General features: G+C 51.0%; 5 protein-coding genes across 5 annotated transcripts in view; 3 read left to right on the forward strand and 2 right to left on the reverse strand.

Annotated features, from left to right (window-relative positions):
- Nucleotides 1-557: 557 nt before the first annotated feature.
- MGYG_08357 (myosin-1) lies at nucleotides 558-4,851 on the forward strand (the record flags this gene model as incomplete). Its single annotated transcript, XM_003169405.1, has 9 exons — nucleotides 558-560; nucleotides 633-851; nucleotides 913-958; nucleotides 1,018-1,500; nucleotides 1,552-3,249; nucleotides 3,306-3,397; nucleotides 3,467-3,717; nucleotides 3,783-4,336; nucleotides 4,433-4,851. The coding sequence occupies 9 exons, from the start codon at nucleotides 558-560 to the stop codon at nucleotides 4,849-4,851; spliced, it is 3,765 nt and encodes a 1,254-aa protein (XP_003169453.1).
- A 543-nt stretch (nucleotides 4,852-5,394) lies between these two features.
- Nucleotides 5,395-6,795, reverse strand: MGYG_08358 (hypothetical protein; the record flags this gene model as incomplete). Its single annotated transcript, XM_003169406.1, has 2 exons — nucleotides 5,395-6,669; nucleotides 6,733-6,795. 2 exons carry the CDS (start codon nucleotides 6,793-6,795, stop codon nucleotides 5,395-5,397), a joined length of 1,338 nt encoding a protein of 445 aa, XP_003169454.1.
- A 701-nt stretch (nucleotides 6,796-7,496) lies between these two features.
- Nucleotides 7,497-7,880, forward strand: MGYG_08359 (hypothetical protein; the record flags this gene model as incomplete). Its single annotated transcript, XM_003169407.1, has 2 exons — nucleotides 7,497-7,512; nucleotides 7,711-7,880. 2 exons carry the CDS (start codon nucleotides 7,497-7,499, stop codon nucleotides 7,878-7,880), a joined length of 186 nt encoding a protein of 61 aa, XP_003169455.1.
- Nucleotides 7,881-11,399: 3,519 nt separating this feature from the next.
- On the reverse strand, nucleotides 11,400-13,531 carry MGYG_08360 (benzoate 4-monooxygenase; the record flags this gene model as incomplete). Its single annotated transcript, XM_003169408.1, has 5 exons — nucleotides 11,400-11,728; nucleotides 11,974-12,382; nucleotides 12,449-12,783; nucleotides 12,856-13,038; nucleotides 13,135-13,531. 5 exons carry the CDS (start codon nucleotides 13,529-13,531, stop codon nucleotides 11,400-11,402), a joined length of 1,653 nt encoding a protein of 550 aa, XP_003169456.1.
- Nucleotides 13,532-14,416: 885 nt separating this feature from the next.
- Nucleotides 14,417-15,404, forward strand: part of MGYG_08361 (hypothetical protein) — a gene marked incomplete at both ends in the record, with an annotated part of 1,924 nt that continues 936 nt past the window's right edge. The window contains 3 exons of the mRNA XM_003169409.1: nucleotides 14,417-14,658; nucleotides 14,759-15,039; nucleotides 15,186-15,246. Coding sequence (XP_003169457.1) covers nucleotides 14,417-14,658; nucleotides 14,759-15,039; nucleotides 15,186-15,246 — 584 coding nt within the window. The remainder of the gene's footprint in view (nucleotides 14,659-14,758; nucleotides 15,040-15,185; nucleotides 15,247-15,404) is intronic.

Here is a 15,404-nt window from a genome sequence, read left to right on the forward strand (position 1 = left end):
GATATCCTCCCCTCAGTCTCAAGCTGCACACTAGATCTTTAGTGTCATATTCTGATACAAACCCGTCCCACTCTTAACCAGGCGCCTCCTTTTTGTTAATATACCCTCCAGACTGTACATTAGACCATATCTAGGACCACTAAATAGACTGAATTTGTCACTGCTCACTGTCGCCTCTCGTCCTGCCGGCTTCCTCCGTAGAATAAGATAAAATAATCAGCCTGTGGCGCAGCGAAGACACTGAAAAGCCGCGTGGGAAGCTGCATCATCCTGCTTACATAATCAGTGACATTTAATTAGTTCTGAAATGTTACTGACTGGCAACACTTTTGGCAGATCAGGTCTGGTGTTTGTTTGAGCTTTTGATACCCAAGGCAAAGCCCTTTTGCTGTAGTCCCTACCTTGTCTCTAATCTTTACAGAAGCCCCCGGGTGACTCCAGGTCTGCCGCTGCGTTGTCGGCCAGCAAGCAACAACTCCAGCGCGGCGCCCAACATTACAATCCCCAGGCTCACCTAAGTTGGCCCAGCCAACCCCGTGTGAGCTGCCACCGGAAGAATGGTACGTCGCATGCTTGGAGGACGCCGGTCCGACATAAGAAAAGAGACATACTAACCCATTCTCGTTTTCCAGGGTTATTCTAAACGTCCTCGCGATGATAAGAAGAGCAAAGGCGGGCGGTCTAAACATGCGGGGGATAAGGGATCCGGCCAACCGCGAGTAAAGAAGGCCGTGTTTGAGAGCACCAAGAAGAAAGAAGTCGGCGTGTCAGACTTGACACTGCTCAGCAAGGTGTCCAATGAAGCTATCAACGAGAATCTGAAGAAACGCTTTGAGCATGGAGAGATTTACGTGAGTGCTGCTCTATATGCGTTTGCCCCTTAACCAGCCGCACGCTAACACCGGATCGCAGACATACATCGGCCATGTGCTTGTCTCTGTCAACCCATTTCGAGACCGTAAGTATACGTTGACTCTCAGTAACATTCTAGTTCTAACATTTTTCTTTTTCGCCTAGTTGGAATATATACCGACGAGGTCCTCGAGTCGTACCGCGGGAAGAACCGTCTCGAAGTAAAACCACACGTCTTCGCAGTCGCCGAGTCAGCATACTATAACATGAAAGCATACAAGGAAAACCAGTGTGTTATTATCTCAGGAGAATCTGGTGCTGGAAAAACCGAAGCTGCCAGGCGATTGATGCAGTATATCGCAAACGTCTCAGGAGGCTCGGATTCTTCAATTCAAGAAACTAAGGATATGGTTTTGGCAACCAATCCGCTCCTAGAATCGTTTGGAAATGCGAAAACATTGCGCAACAATAACTCCTCACGATTTGGAAAATACCTAGAACTCCAGTTTAACTCGGTTGGAGAACCTGTTGGAGCTGTGATCACAAACTATCTATTAGAGAAATCCAGAGTCGTGGGCCAGATCACCAACGAGCGCAATTTCCACATATTCTACCAATTCACGAAGGCTGCTCCCCAGTCATATCGAGGTATGTACCCCTAAAGTGCGTCTACGGTCGGCTTCTAACAGTGTCACATAGAATCGTTTGGAATTCAGAAACCTGACGCCTACTTATACACAAGCCGCTCAAAGTGTTTTGACGTGCCTAATATTGATGATTCAGCCGATTTTAGAGAGACCATTGAAGCCATGAAGATCATTGGCTTGAGCCAAGCTGAGCAGGATAACATCTTCCGCGTACTAGCTGCCATCCTCTGGCTAGGAAACATGCAGTTTGTCGAGGATGACCAGAGCAATGCCACTATCACGGACCGGTCAGTTATTGACTTTGTTGCTTATTTGATGGAAGTTGATGCGGACCAGGTTCAAAAGGCCCTCACTCACAGAATTGTCGAAACTGCGAGAGGAGGTCGAAGGGGCTCCGTCTACGAGGTTCCATTAAATACAGTACAAGCTCTGGCCGTTCGTGATGCCCTGGCAAAGGCCCTCTACTTCAATCTCTTTGACTGGATCGTGCAACGAGTGAATGCTTCCTTGGTCGCTAAGGGAGCTGTTTCAAACTCCATCGGTATCCTCGACATTTATGGGTTTGAGATTTTCGAGAAAAACTCGTTCGAACAGCTTTGTATCAACTATGTTAATGAAAAGCTCCAGCAGATCTTTATTCAATTAACATTGAAGACTGAGCAAGAAGAATATGCCCGGGAACAAATACAATGGACTCCCATCAAGTACTTCGATAATAAGGTTGTTTGCTCGCTAATTGAAGACAAGAGACCGCCAGGAATCTTTGCCGCTCTCAACGACGCATGTGCCACTGCCCATGCGGACTCAGCGGCAGCAGATCAAACCTTCGTTGGAAGATTGAATTTCCTCGGCCAAAATCCAAACTTTGAGTCTAGGCAAGGCCAATTTATTGTCAAGCATTATGCCGGCGATGTTTCTTATGCCATTGAAGGGATGACAGATAAGAACAAGGACCAACTGCTTAAGGATATATTGAACCTCGTTAACTCAAGCAGCAACGGTTTTCTGCATACCCTTTTCCCCAACCAAGTGAACCAGGATGATAAGCGACGTCCGCCAACCGCCGGTGACAAGATTAAGGCATCTGCAAATGATTTGGTTAACACATTAGCCAAAGCCCAACCCTCGTATATTCGAACAATAAAACCAAACGATAACAAGTCCCCATCCGAGTATAATGTTGGAAATGTTATGCATCAAATCAAGTATCTTGGTCTGCAAGAAAACGTCCGAATAAGGAGAGCTGGTTTCGCCTACCGACAGACATTCGACAAGTTCGTTGAGCGATTCTATCTCCTGTCTCCTAAGACCTCCTATGCTGGTGACTACACCTGGACCGGTGATGCGGAATCCGGCTGCCGACAAATCTTGAAAGATACAAGTATCCCAGCTGAAGAATACCAGATGGGTGTGACCAAAGCTTTTATCAAAACTCCTGAAACTCTTTTCGCCCTAGAACACATGCGAGACCGTTATTGGCATAACATGGCTATCAGGATACAGCGTGCATGGCGCAATTACCTGAGATATAGAACTGAATGTGCGATTCGCATCCAACGTTTCTGGAGGCGTGTTACCGGTGGTCTAGAGTTCATAAAGCTCCGAGACCAGGGCAATAGAGTACTAGGCGGAAGAAAGGAGCGTCGGCGTTTCAGTCTTCTCGGTTCAAGGAGATTCCTGGGCGATTATATTGGTGTTGGGAATAAAGGTGGATTTGGAGAGATTGTTAAAGATTCCATCCATCTTTCAAGTGAGTATTCAGATGCTTTGGATACCCGTTACCCCTATTGACACGTATGATTCTAGGTTCCGAAACAGTACTTTTCTCCTGTCGTTGTGAGCTCTTGGTTACAAAATTCGGTCGATCGAGTAAACCTGCGCCACGGCTTTTGATCCTGGTATAAGATTCTCTTTTCCCCGGTTCCAAACTTAAATAGAATACTAATATAGAGCCTCCGCTGTGGTAGACCGCAAAAAACGTTTATATCGTTGTTCAAGCTGTTGTGAACAATCAGCTCAACATATCCGCTGAGCGGACCATCTCGCTAGGCGCAATCAAAGCTGTTGGAACATCCAATCTTAAGGATGATTGGTTTTCAATAGTCGTCGGTGCTCCTCAGGAACCAGATCCTCTATTGTCCTGTGTACTCAAGACCGAATTCTTCACTCACCTTACGAATGCCTTGCGCGGACAGATGAACTTGAAGATTGGTGATGTGTATGTTTGAGAAGAAACCTCTTTTAGTGAAATAAAACCTGAACTGTACTAACGTCAAGGCTTAGGATTGACTTCAATAAGAAACCTGGGAAGATGGCGCAGGTCAAAGTGGTCAAGGATCCAGCTATACCCCGGGATGATGTGTATAAGAGTGGAACTATCCGCACAGGCCCAGGAGAGCCAGCAAACTCGGTATCGAAACCAACACCACGACCCAAGCAGGTGGCCGGAAAGCCCATCAGCAAGGGTAAACTTCTACGACCTGGCGGTCCAGGAGGCGGGCCATCCAAGCTCTCGCAAGCCGCGGCCAAACCCAAGCCGCGTCCTGCACCACAGCAGCTTCCGGGAAGCGGTCATCAGTCAACTCTCGAGTCGAGGCCGGTGCCCCAGCCTGCTGCTGTTGCTGCCGCTGTAGCAACGTCCCATAACCGCGTTGGCTCTACAGCATCACAGTCGCAGTCACGGCCGCCGCCGCCACCACCACCTGCTCCTCCACAGGCAGCCCCAGCGCCGAAGAAACCTATGGCCAAAGTCCTGTATGACTTCAACAGCGGGAATACAAATGAGCTGGCCATCCGCCAGGGAGAGATAGTACAGATCGTCTCCCGTGAAACAAATGGTAATCTAAAAATCCCTCTGCCCCAAAATGCATCAAACCGTCCGATGACATAAAACTTTGAAAAAGTTATACTAATAATGCTCCCTTTCTCCGCAGGTTGGTGGCTATGCATGAACCCAAGCTCAGGGGTGCAGGGATGGACGCCCGAGGCATATCTCGAAGAAGTGAAAGAGGCAGCTCCGCCTCCTCCTCCGCCGCCACCGGTAGCTGCCAGGGCTCCAGCTCCAGTCCCGACACCTAACGGCGCAGGTCGTGCCAGCGGATCAGCGGCTGCAAAGGCGAAGCCTGCTCCTCCGGCCCCTCCAGCAAAACGGCCGATTAACGTGCGCAAACAAATCCCCGTAGCTCCACGGGACAGTGCCGTCAGCATGAACTCTCAGGACTCGTCCGGCGCCAGTGGCCGAGCGACGCCGAACAGTATGAACAATGCAAGCTTGGCCGGTGGTCTTGCAGAGGCTCTACGGCAGCGCCAGAGCGCCATGCAAGGGAAGAATAACGACGACGACGACTGGTGAAGCAAAGGGGGAGTTGCCTTCTTCTTTTTCTACTTTCTTGCTTTTTTGTTTATATTAATGAGACGCTGCATCTTTTTCTTCGTTGCAAAAACGCCTCGTTGTCTGTTTCCGTTTCCGTTTCTATGTTTACCTGGAGCTCTTTTGCAACTCAAATATTAGAATGGTTGATCTTCTTGCTAAGAAAAGGGGGTAGTTGCTATTTCCTATACATATTCTATAAAGTATGGCTAATGTCCCTGGGGTTATACATACGTACTAGAATTCCCGGAACATCATGCTGTTGAACTGCTCTTTTTTAGACAAGTCAATGAAATAAAATGCCGTAACTATTAATAACATCTATAACAGCCACCGAGAGGCCGTTACTGGAATGAAATCATCGAGCTCATAAACAAGTACGCTGCAAATAAGATGCCACACAAGAGTAATCCAAAGGAAGTAAAGAAGAAGAAGAAGATCAAGAAAAATAAGAAAGGAGATGAAGATATATATCAAGACATCAACCTAGAGGGAGGAGAGGATCAAGCAAGGAATAAAAATGACCTATCTGGGTGCAGAAGTCGGGGTGTGGACTGGTGAGGGTGCCTGGATATGGGATATAGGGGTCGGGGGCGCACTGCTGGTCGGGGTAGCGACTTCTATAGCAATGCTGGGTAAGGTAGACAGCGGCGGGAGACGAGGAGCCAGCTCGGGAGGCCTGGCTTCGTGTGCATCTTCGTCTCCTGCGTGACGGGTGACTGTTTCGTTTGGCGGCGTTGGCTGGTAGGGCGGAGCATCCCCCCATCCGGAGGCAGTGGCAGTGGTAGTGGCAGTGGTGGTGGTAGAGATAGCGTCATCGTACGGGGGGGGAATGGTATTCAAGTCCAGTGCCGATCCCACGGCGGTGCCCAGGGAGGATGCATCGGAGTGGTTGGAAGCGTGGGAGAGCAGAGACGAGGCTGAGGTTGTCCGCTGATGTATGTGAATGCCTGGGAGCGTCGCTGCTGACGCTGAGCCCATGGCGGCCGCGGAGTCGAGCAGGCCCCGCGAGTCTGAGTCCGGGTCTGGGGAGGTAGAACGGAGCCTGGTTCCGTCGTGCCTGACATGTCCGATATCAGCGTAGGAGACGCTGGAGACCCGTCTCTCCCGGTTGCGAGACTGGTGCTCGGCCAGCAGGACGGCCGCAGACACGGAGGCAGCGCTGCCGTTGGGATTGCTGTTGGAGTCCCCCGATGGCAGCAGCCGGTCTGCCTCTGCGCGGGCTCGACTCTCTCGCCGCAGTTCCTCCAGACGGGCCCAGTCGCCTCTCTCGCGGGCTTCCCGGCGCTGCTGGCGGGCCTCCTCGCGCTCTGCTATCTCTCGCCGTCGCGCCAGACGGATCTGATACAGCGACTCCATCTGCTCCTCGCGGTGTGCTTCCTCTTCGTCGGCCGTCTCGGGGAACTCGATAACCACATCCATCCCGTCTCGCTCGCCTTCCCGGGCTATCACTTGTTCACTCGCCTTGGGCGTCAGTGTGTACGAGGGCAGCGTCATGACGGACCGGACGGAGGTGTTGCGGTCGACGGCGGCCTGCTGCTGCTGCTGATGCTGCTGATGCTGATGCCGCTGCTGCTGGTGGCCCTCGCCAACAGAGTCGTCTGCGCCCCCATCGATGTCCATCCGTCGAGTCCCGCCTGGCACGGCGTTATAGGAGGATCCGGGCGTCCATTGCTGCCAGAGGCCCTTGAGATAGCTGCCGGGTATGAATCGAGGGCTGTAGTTGCGTCTGCGAAGGTGCCGCAGCACGAAGAACGCGGTGATGAAGGCGACGGCGACCGCGAGGACGATGATGGCAATCTACGGACATTGAACAGCTACTGTTAGAAGAGTAGTAATTGTTTCATCGCCTGGAGCACTCACAAAATACAGGTTGTTAGACCCGCCGGAGCTGGGGCTGTCGTCGCTGGCCCGTCGTATGTACATCGTGAAGCTGTCAGCTTTCTTCGCCCTGGCCCTCCACCAGCTTCTCTGTCTATCTCTTTTCTCTTTCTCTCTCTCTTTCTCTCTCTCTTTCTCTGTCTCTGTCTCTGTCTCTGTCTCTATTGCCCGTGTATCCCTTGCCTGTCTGCCTGTTTTCTTGTCGACGGTCGTTGGCTATGGCGATATCATGGCCCGTCCTGGAGGCACCGGGAGTCGTTAATTCACCGTCAGCCGCAGAGAGAGAAGAAAATCGGCCGTCGATTCCAGAGCATTCAAGCAATCAAGCCCTCAGTCAGTCGGTCAGTAAATCAGTCGAAAGCCTCATATCTGCTAACTGATATTTATTTACCGTATCAGTTCACCAGCTAATTATCTGTTTTATTTATTTATCAATGCGACGTCTGCTGCGCCCGCCAGCTGCTCGCGCTGCTCCAATCAACAGCGACTGAGCTCAGCAACGGACAAGGAGCCAGGATCGCCCTCGACCAGTCAGAACATGCCAGGCTGCCTCTTTTTCTCTCTTTTTACTCTCTTTTTACTTGTCTTGCTTGCTGGTCTTTGTCTCGCTTGACAAATCCCAGAAGCGTCCGAAAAACGGCGGCGTCGCTGGTGGAGTTTGAGCCGCAGTGATTCCATAGCGACTTGAACGACAGGCAGACTTACACATATATTGAGTACTCCGTAGTTAGGGAGCCTCGACGGGCATGAAGGAATACCTAGGTAACTAGTCACCTAGTTGACGGTCGTCTGGTTGGTTGTTTGGAGGCGGCTTCGGCTTCTTCCTCGCGCTTGAGCTTGGGATTCCACATCGCTGATTCCACTTGGTTACTTGGACGGTGATGCCGATGGAGCACTCGGCAGGGCATCCACGGGTTATCATTTATGTCTGACGAGTTCACTGGTTGAGGCCATTCTCAGACATAGTTATGTGCAGTCTTGGTCCTCTCGGGGAAGAGTGTAATAGGGGGCTTGGTACGGAGTCTTTGGCCTGGACACACCCTACGGATATAGAGAAGAGAAGAGAAGAGAAGAAGAAGAAGAAGCCCCGGGTGAAGGGAACTTTCTATCTCAAAAAGATGAAGAGATGAAGCTGGCTGTCGCTGGCTGTACAGGACAACTACGGGAGATACACCACTTGGCCCCTTTTAGAGATACTGAGTATATCCAACACCTCGAAACTGCTTTGATGTCTCCAAGATGAACAGCAGGTTTATATCTAACTACACTCCCTACAGCATCAAAGGACAGCGTAGATGGTGTAGTTATCGATATAGCAAATCCTTGATAGTGAGACATCCATCCGGTCAACTGTCTCTCTTTAAACATGCAGCAAAGACTCATACATAACATTGCAACCACGACTTCGAATTAACATCATTATCGATGTGTGACAGATGAACTGTTCTTGGTTATATGATAACTATAATATATCCCAGGCTATTAAGATGCTGCGCATCTGGCTGCCATCCATGCCAATATCTCGGAGCATCGCTCTTGAGCCTTCGATCTCTCTCGCAACAGTTAACTAACGACATGCTTACTCTTGGGCCTCAGCCCTGCAACATATCACTTGAATGCTCCGTCTGCCATACATAGATAACTGACTACTCCGTATATAGTCTAGTTATACGGCGCCATGTGTGATACAGAGCTTGAGAAGCCTTGACTCTGATCTGATCTCTCAGCGGTCAGCTCGCTTGTGCCACGGCGTCCCGATGCGCGAATGAAGCGATGAAAACTGGCGACCGGCTCGGCAGCCAAACAGCTTCAGGAGTATGCTGTGTGTGTGTATGCTGCGATCGGAGAGACCTCTGCTCCTTGTCTGGCCTGGATAGCTCAACTCTCCTGCCGTTGTCGTCCGTTTGTTCAACTACATACGTGTTGACGCGCTGTGTCCTGTCAGACGTAACTGCACCATTCCCAGCCGGCTTCGAAAGGGATATATCAAAATAGCCCACGTTAAACCCGATGTTTGCTACTCTGGCCTGGAACTCCTGGTCAATGTTAAATCTCGACTGATAAAACCGGCCCCTTCGATGTTTATATCAGTCAATCCCGAGTTATATACGAACAAACGAAGGAGCCAGCCAACAGATTCATGGCGTGGGAAGACAGGGACAGGGCACCCTTCCTCCCTCCCTCTCTCCCTTCGCCCCCGGACAGCACAGCATCAAGAGCCAAAAATGAAAAGAAAAAAAGAGCCATGCATGCCCGCAGGTGATGGATGTGGCAGCGGAAGTCTGTCTGTGGGCTGATCCGCAGTCGATCAAGGATGAGTTCGTTACCGAGTGGCCCGGCGCCATGTCTGCACCCACCTCGTTAGTTACTGGATACTTTTACTTTTACCTGCGGGCGCGCATAGATTTGTACGATACTACCGAGGACGGACACTCTGCTGATTCTGATATCTGCAGGCCGATCTTCGACGTTTCTTTTGGCGAGACGTTGGACAGGGGCTGCATGTCGTGCGTGATGGCTGATATTTGATAACTTGACTTGTTGCATTTATCACTATCTGTTAGTTATACCGGCTTTGCTTCGGTCTTCATTCAACCACAGCCAAAAATCATGTCAGCTCGTATCATGCTGAGAGCCTTGCTTTTCGCAATTTACTGTGGACGGTCCATTGAATAGCGTTTGTCTAGTTTCGAAGTGGACAAATTAGACGGCATCTGTCCCCGAATTTTACTTCTTTTACTCCTCCTGCTTGAGGGGGGAAAGCCAGGGGAACCCCTGGATAATTATCCCAACCACCGCCTGCACCCACTGCTTTCTCTTGCTTTCAATATGCAACAGTTACTATAACTCGGAAATCATAGGCGGCTGACGGTTTTTACCTTGATCACGCCATGATTTCGCCCATACTTACGGAGGACTCCGTACATGCTGCATACATATACCTAGGCAACTACGGAGTAACACCGTTTGCCCGGCGTATACTCAGCTATATACTCTGCATCCTGCGGGCAGGCCATCAAGCACGGTCAGGATTCCCAAGTTAGTGTGCGTGTGTGCAGGCCGGCCTGCAGGTAATAATAATACTGCAGTGGAAGTGGGTTAATCACACGAGGGAAGAAAAAAAGGAGCCAGCCACCAGCAAACAGACGGGACAGGAAGTCTACGTTTCCACTCACGTTCTCGCTCGCATTCGCATACTTAAACATCCCTACTTACCTGGGGGGGAAGAAAACTCTATGCAAGGACGAACCAAACAATGGAAGCAGACAAGAACGAAAGAAAAGCCGGCTCTCGTCTAGTCGAACATATCATGTCATGCCGCGAAGCGGACAGGAGCCCGACATGTTGGATAGTCAAGGGGTCCGGGTAGTTTAGCTGGCAAATCATCGCTTGCGGCAGCCCAGCAGGATGCTGCCTGGCAGACAAGCAAGCAAGCAAGCAGCCAGAGGGCCCCATGGATGAACCCGATGCTCCGCGTCCCGTCAGGCTGGTTCGGGGGTGTGGACGTTTCCCATTCAGCGGGTCGGCGTTGGTACGACGTTGCAGGCACGACAAGAACCGGGCCAGCATATATCTCAATCTATACATACCGTTAACTCGGTGTTTCATACGTGAGGGTGTTTCTTATCCTTGAAAATGCATACATAACTCGGAGGATGGGCTAATTTTGATTGTTATGTATGTAGGTAGGGGGTCACAAGAAGGTGGGAAACCGGGTTTCTTCGTGCACCCCCTCTCCCTTTTGCTTCTTCCTCTTCTTTTGTCATTTTTCAGCAGTTGGTTTAGCTACCACTGTTCATTTGATTCGATCGATTTGATCAACTGACGGAGGGGTATTTAATATCGGGCAGATCGTTATGTGCAGCCATTCGTAGATCTGCCGCTAAATAAGGCAGGCAATGTAGGTATGTATATGTATGTGGTGGTGTGTAAGGATGAATGTTAAGTTAACTATATCTTCCTTTGCTTTTTCTCCTGCTGGCCCTTCCGTCCGGCGGTACGGTACACTTACATACTCTGGGGATCGCTTGCAATCGAGCCTGAAGATTCTGTCCAACGGTAACGCTTTTGAATGGCTCACTATCGGCGCATTTGTGTTTGAATGTTGGTTCTGACCGGCTTGGTGATTGGTGTGGGAGATATGAAGAGGGCAAAAGGGGGGGAAGATCGAAGTCAATCGGATGCTGTGCTGCCATGCAATTCCGCACCCGTCTTGAATTTATATCTCAGTTCGCATCCCAATTTGGTAAGTTGGTTGGTTGGTTGGTAGGCAGGTAAGCTGGCTGGCTGGTTGATTTGATAGTTAAAGAGATACAGCAAGGAAACTCGTCATTTAGAAGGGGAAAAAGGAAAGAAAAGAGTCATATCTCGTTCATCACTTCGGGCTTCGAGCTGAAAAAGAAAAGGAACTGTAATAGAAAAAAAAAGGACCCGCGGACTGTCTTGTCTCATTATGCATGCATATACACCCGAAAGAGGAAAAGAAAAGAAAAACCGCCCGCCGCCCGCTTAGAAGAGGAGAAATGAGAGAGAGAGAGAGAGAGCGTGTGAGAGAGAAATAACCAGGAGGTTAGCTCGTGTAGAGGGAGTTAAAGGAGACGAGAAGGGGCTAGAAGGGGGAAGGGGGGAGAGGGAAACAAACCCAGCTTTCAGGCCCCATTGGCTACGGTATCGAGAGACCGCTTGGTAAAGACCAGGGGAACCGTCGGGGCACCAGCCGTGAAGTAGTCTCTGAATCCGCCCTTGCCATCGTAGAGTTTCTCGGCACCGGCACGGCTCTCTTTGGGGAAGCTGAAGTCGAACAGCCGAACCACCATGGCGAGCAGCATGCGCATCTCCATCATGGCTAGCGGACGGCCGGCACAAGAGTACCGGCCAGCCAGGAATGGGCTAAAGGCGTCCTTGCGGATGATCAGTTCGGGCTTGGATGACCATCTTTCGGGGATGAAATGGTTGGGCTGGACGAAGTATCTGCTATCTAGATCGGGTAATTTATATCCATGTTAGCATGCCCTTCTATCTGGAGCATATAATATCTGGCAAGGGAGAAGAGAAGACAAGGCAAGAAAAACACAAGGTAAAGACCGAGAAATACGAAAGCCAAAAAAAAGTAGAAGATCATGAAGTAAAAATAGAAAAAGAAAAGGCGTGTTGAAAAAAAAAAAAGGGAAGAGAGAAGAAAAAAGGAAAAAAACATGACAGGGATGAGATGGTGATACGTACCGCGATGGAGAGTGTATGTGGGAGTCGAGACGATCGTGTCTCCAGGAATCCATCTGTCTGCAATCATTGCTCCCTGCGGAGGGGTCAGGCGTTGCACTCCGCTGGGGACGGGAGGGTAGAGGCGCAGGCCTTCGTTAATGCAGCCCTCGAGGAGGCTGCTGGAGGCGAGCTTTAGGTGTGAGAGCTGGTCGAGCGTGGGTATCAGCATGTCGACTTCAGCCTGGAGTGCTCGTTTCTGCTCTGGATGCCGTGCAAGAAGGTAGAGAATCGTCGTTAGATTGATGGCTGTGGTCTCGCTTCCAGCTACGATGGCCAATTCGGCGTCATAGGTCAGGTCTCCATCGGTTGTAGCTTCACTAAGATCATTCCCCAGGATGTAAGAAAACAGGTCAGGCCGTGTAGTTCCCAGCTATTATCCATCCATTAGTATATTGAGTATAGCTACATCAGAGAGAGAATGCAAAAGATAAGGTACCTTCATCCGTTCCTGAACCTGGGCGCCGCACCAGGAGATCCAGTTTGAGCGCACACGGCTGATGCCAGGCAGCTTCTGGAAGAGAATAAAGAGCCAGGGGACACCGATGAGCGTCCCTACGACTGGCTTGCTGGACTCCATCATGCCGAAGAGAAAGTGAGGGTTGCCGGTCGTGAGCATGTCGAAGGGCCGTCCAAAGCTGAGGTCGCCCATGACATCAAAGGCAAAGTACTTGAACCACTTGCCGATGTCTACCGGCGTCCCGGCCAGTCTGGAGAGCTGTTTGACCAGATCTAGACAGTGCTGGTACACACGAGGCTCATACTCGCTCAATGCTGCAAGAAACCGTCAGTTAGACCCAGCTTGATAGATGGTAGATAGGGGAGGGTTTGGGGATTCAGGGGCACCTTTTGGACTGAACCCGCGGTCCCAGGTGCGCCGTCTTCGCGAGTGAAACGCCTTGTCTCTGGTCATCTGGAGCGACCTGGACGGGTAATTGAGATCGTAAAAGGGCCCCTTAAGGCAGACTGAGCCATGGCCATGGATATCTCGGACTGCAGCAGCGTTGTTGATTGAGATTTCTCGCGGTCCTACCACAAGTCAGTAACTAACTTATCAACCACAACCACAACCGCCAAAACAGCCACCAAAACAGCCATAAAAACAACGACGACGAGACAACTCACGGATCCGAACAAAGTCGCCATGTTCAGCATGAAGGCTCTGAACTGCTTCGTGGAACTTGAACTGCGGCAGGGCGCAAGCAACAGACCAGAAACCCGACAGTTTGGCTGCAACAGGCCCTGGGAACTGCTTGAGCGAATGGAAGCAGAGCCGGTAGATGGATATACTGGCGAACAGCGACAGCAGATAGACAGCAGCGAGCGCAGCCAGCGTCCACAGCGAGTCGAGCAGCGGCAGACGCTGGACGAGCCAGAAGGCAGCAATCAAGCCGGCGGCCGCGAGGGAGTAGACGGCTGCAATGGAGGGAGTATGGCGCTCCCACTCGCCGCGCAGGAAGAGCTGCCAGTGCGAGAGCAGGCCGGCAGCGGCAGCGAGGCCTAGCACCGTCGTCGTCACCATGATCAGGTATCTGTCTATCCTCCTGTTATTCTGACGGTGTTGACGGTGTCGTCTCTCTCTCTCTCTCTCTCTCTTTTTTCTATTTTGTCTATATGAGGTCGTGGTGGTGCGGTAGAAGCAGGAGTGAGAGATAGCAACTAACTAGATATCAGTGACTGACTAGGGGGTCTTGTTTGGTTCGCTGCAGACATGCCTGCCAGTCAATTCGGCTCCAGGGTGCATTAAACCGTGAATACATTAAGAAGAAAAGAAATAATTACATGCGGTTAAGGACAGGGGAGCAGAGGCACCCAGAAGCAACCAGACGCAGGGAGACGCAGGGAGACGCTGCAGAGCGACGGCCAGACATGGTCCCCCTATTATGCACTAAGTAATAATAACAACCCCCGGAAACCGACATATAGGCCCCAGAGAGACAGGGGATACAGGGAGGAGGGCCTTCAGATTCCTGTCAGACGCAGCTGGGCCGGCTTCGAGTCTCTTTTTCTTCCTCTGCTGCTCGTCCTGATGTCTCTCTGGTAACCAACTCGATATTGCGACAAAGCCAGCAGACGGACAAAGACGAAGATACCGAAAAGAAGACGACGAAGGAGAACCAACTACGACTGCTGCATCTCAACATTATTATCGGTATCATTATTATCCAGGATCCTCTGGTCTGAAGGCTTGATGTCTGCTGCCGGCACTTCTGCTGCATCCCGCGAATCCAACGGCTATACGACGCCCTGGCTCGACTGCTTCTCCTTTCCATTCGCAGCAGCGCCAACATCGACAGCAACATCAACTTCGCCAGCTACAACAACCTCAGAGACAGCTACAGCTACAGAAACAGACACAGATACAGATACAGCGGCAGCCTCGCCTCCATCTTCAGATTCACCCGCGATGGCGCCCGCTACGACTGCTGATGATCAGCCCGTGCTCGACGGTCCGCGGCCCTCGAAGATGGTCAAACCGTCGCCGGACGAGAGCGTCGAGCAGCTGAAGCAGCAGAAGCAGCATCATCACGACTCCTCGTCCTCGCCTGGCTCGCCTGTCCGCCAGCCTGAGCCGGACCAGGTGCCGCAGCTGGCAGTCGACGACGAGGACGAGTTTGACGACAGCGACTCGGCCGTCGGAAGCGACAGGTCAGTTCTCTCTCGCTCGCTCGCTCGCTCGCTCTCTGCGTCTTCGTCTTCTTCCTCTTGCTATGTATCTGTTTTCATCATCTCTAACGGCCGTAAATAGCGATGAACATTCACTACAGAGCTTGACCTCTAGCATCACTAGCTACGTCTACAGGAACGGACGGCGTTACGCCTCGTTCAGAGAAGGACGATACTGTCTACCCAATGATGAAGTCAGTGTTCCCCTTCTTGTTGGTTGTGCTTTTCTAACAACCCCCAAGGCCGAGTCGGATCGCCATGACTTCCTGCAGCATATATACGGCATGCTCTTTGGCGGGCGGCTCATCTTTGCGCCTATATCAGAGGAGCCAAAACGAATACTCGATGTCGGCACAGGCACAGGTAAAGCCTCTTATCTTCTTCTTCTTTGCTCTCGATTGGTTATACTGACCTTCGCATTCAGGCATCTGGGCCCTGGACGTTGCAGAGTTCGTCTCCCCTTTCCTTTTGCTTCCGGGTGATGAGGTTTTCTCGTACTTACGCTGCAGACAGTGCATATCCAGCCACACACGTTATAGGCACCGACATCTCGCCCATCCAGCCTACTTGGTCAGTTCTCTCGTTTTTTTTCTTTTCTTCCTTTCTCGTTTTCGTCTTCGTCTTCATCTTTTTTTTTTTCATGCAAAACCTTGTAAAAGTCTGGCAGGCTGACTGGCCCCAGGGTCTCGCCGAAAATAATCCTCGAAGATCGATGAATGCCGAAAGCG

This window comes from Nannizzia gypsea, genomic scaffold (assembly GCF_000150975.2).
Source record: "Nannizzia gypsea CBS 118893 supercont1.9 genomic scaffold, whole genome shotgun sequence".
NCBI classification, from domain to species: domain Eukaryota; kingdom Fungi; phylum Ascomycota; class Eurotiomycetes; order Onygenales; family Arthrodermataceae; genus Nannizzia; species Nannizzia gypsea.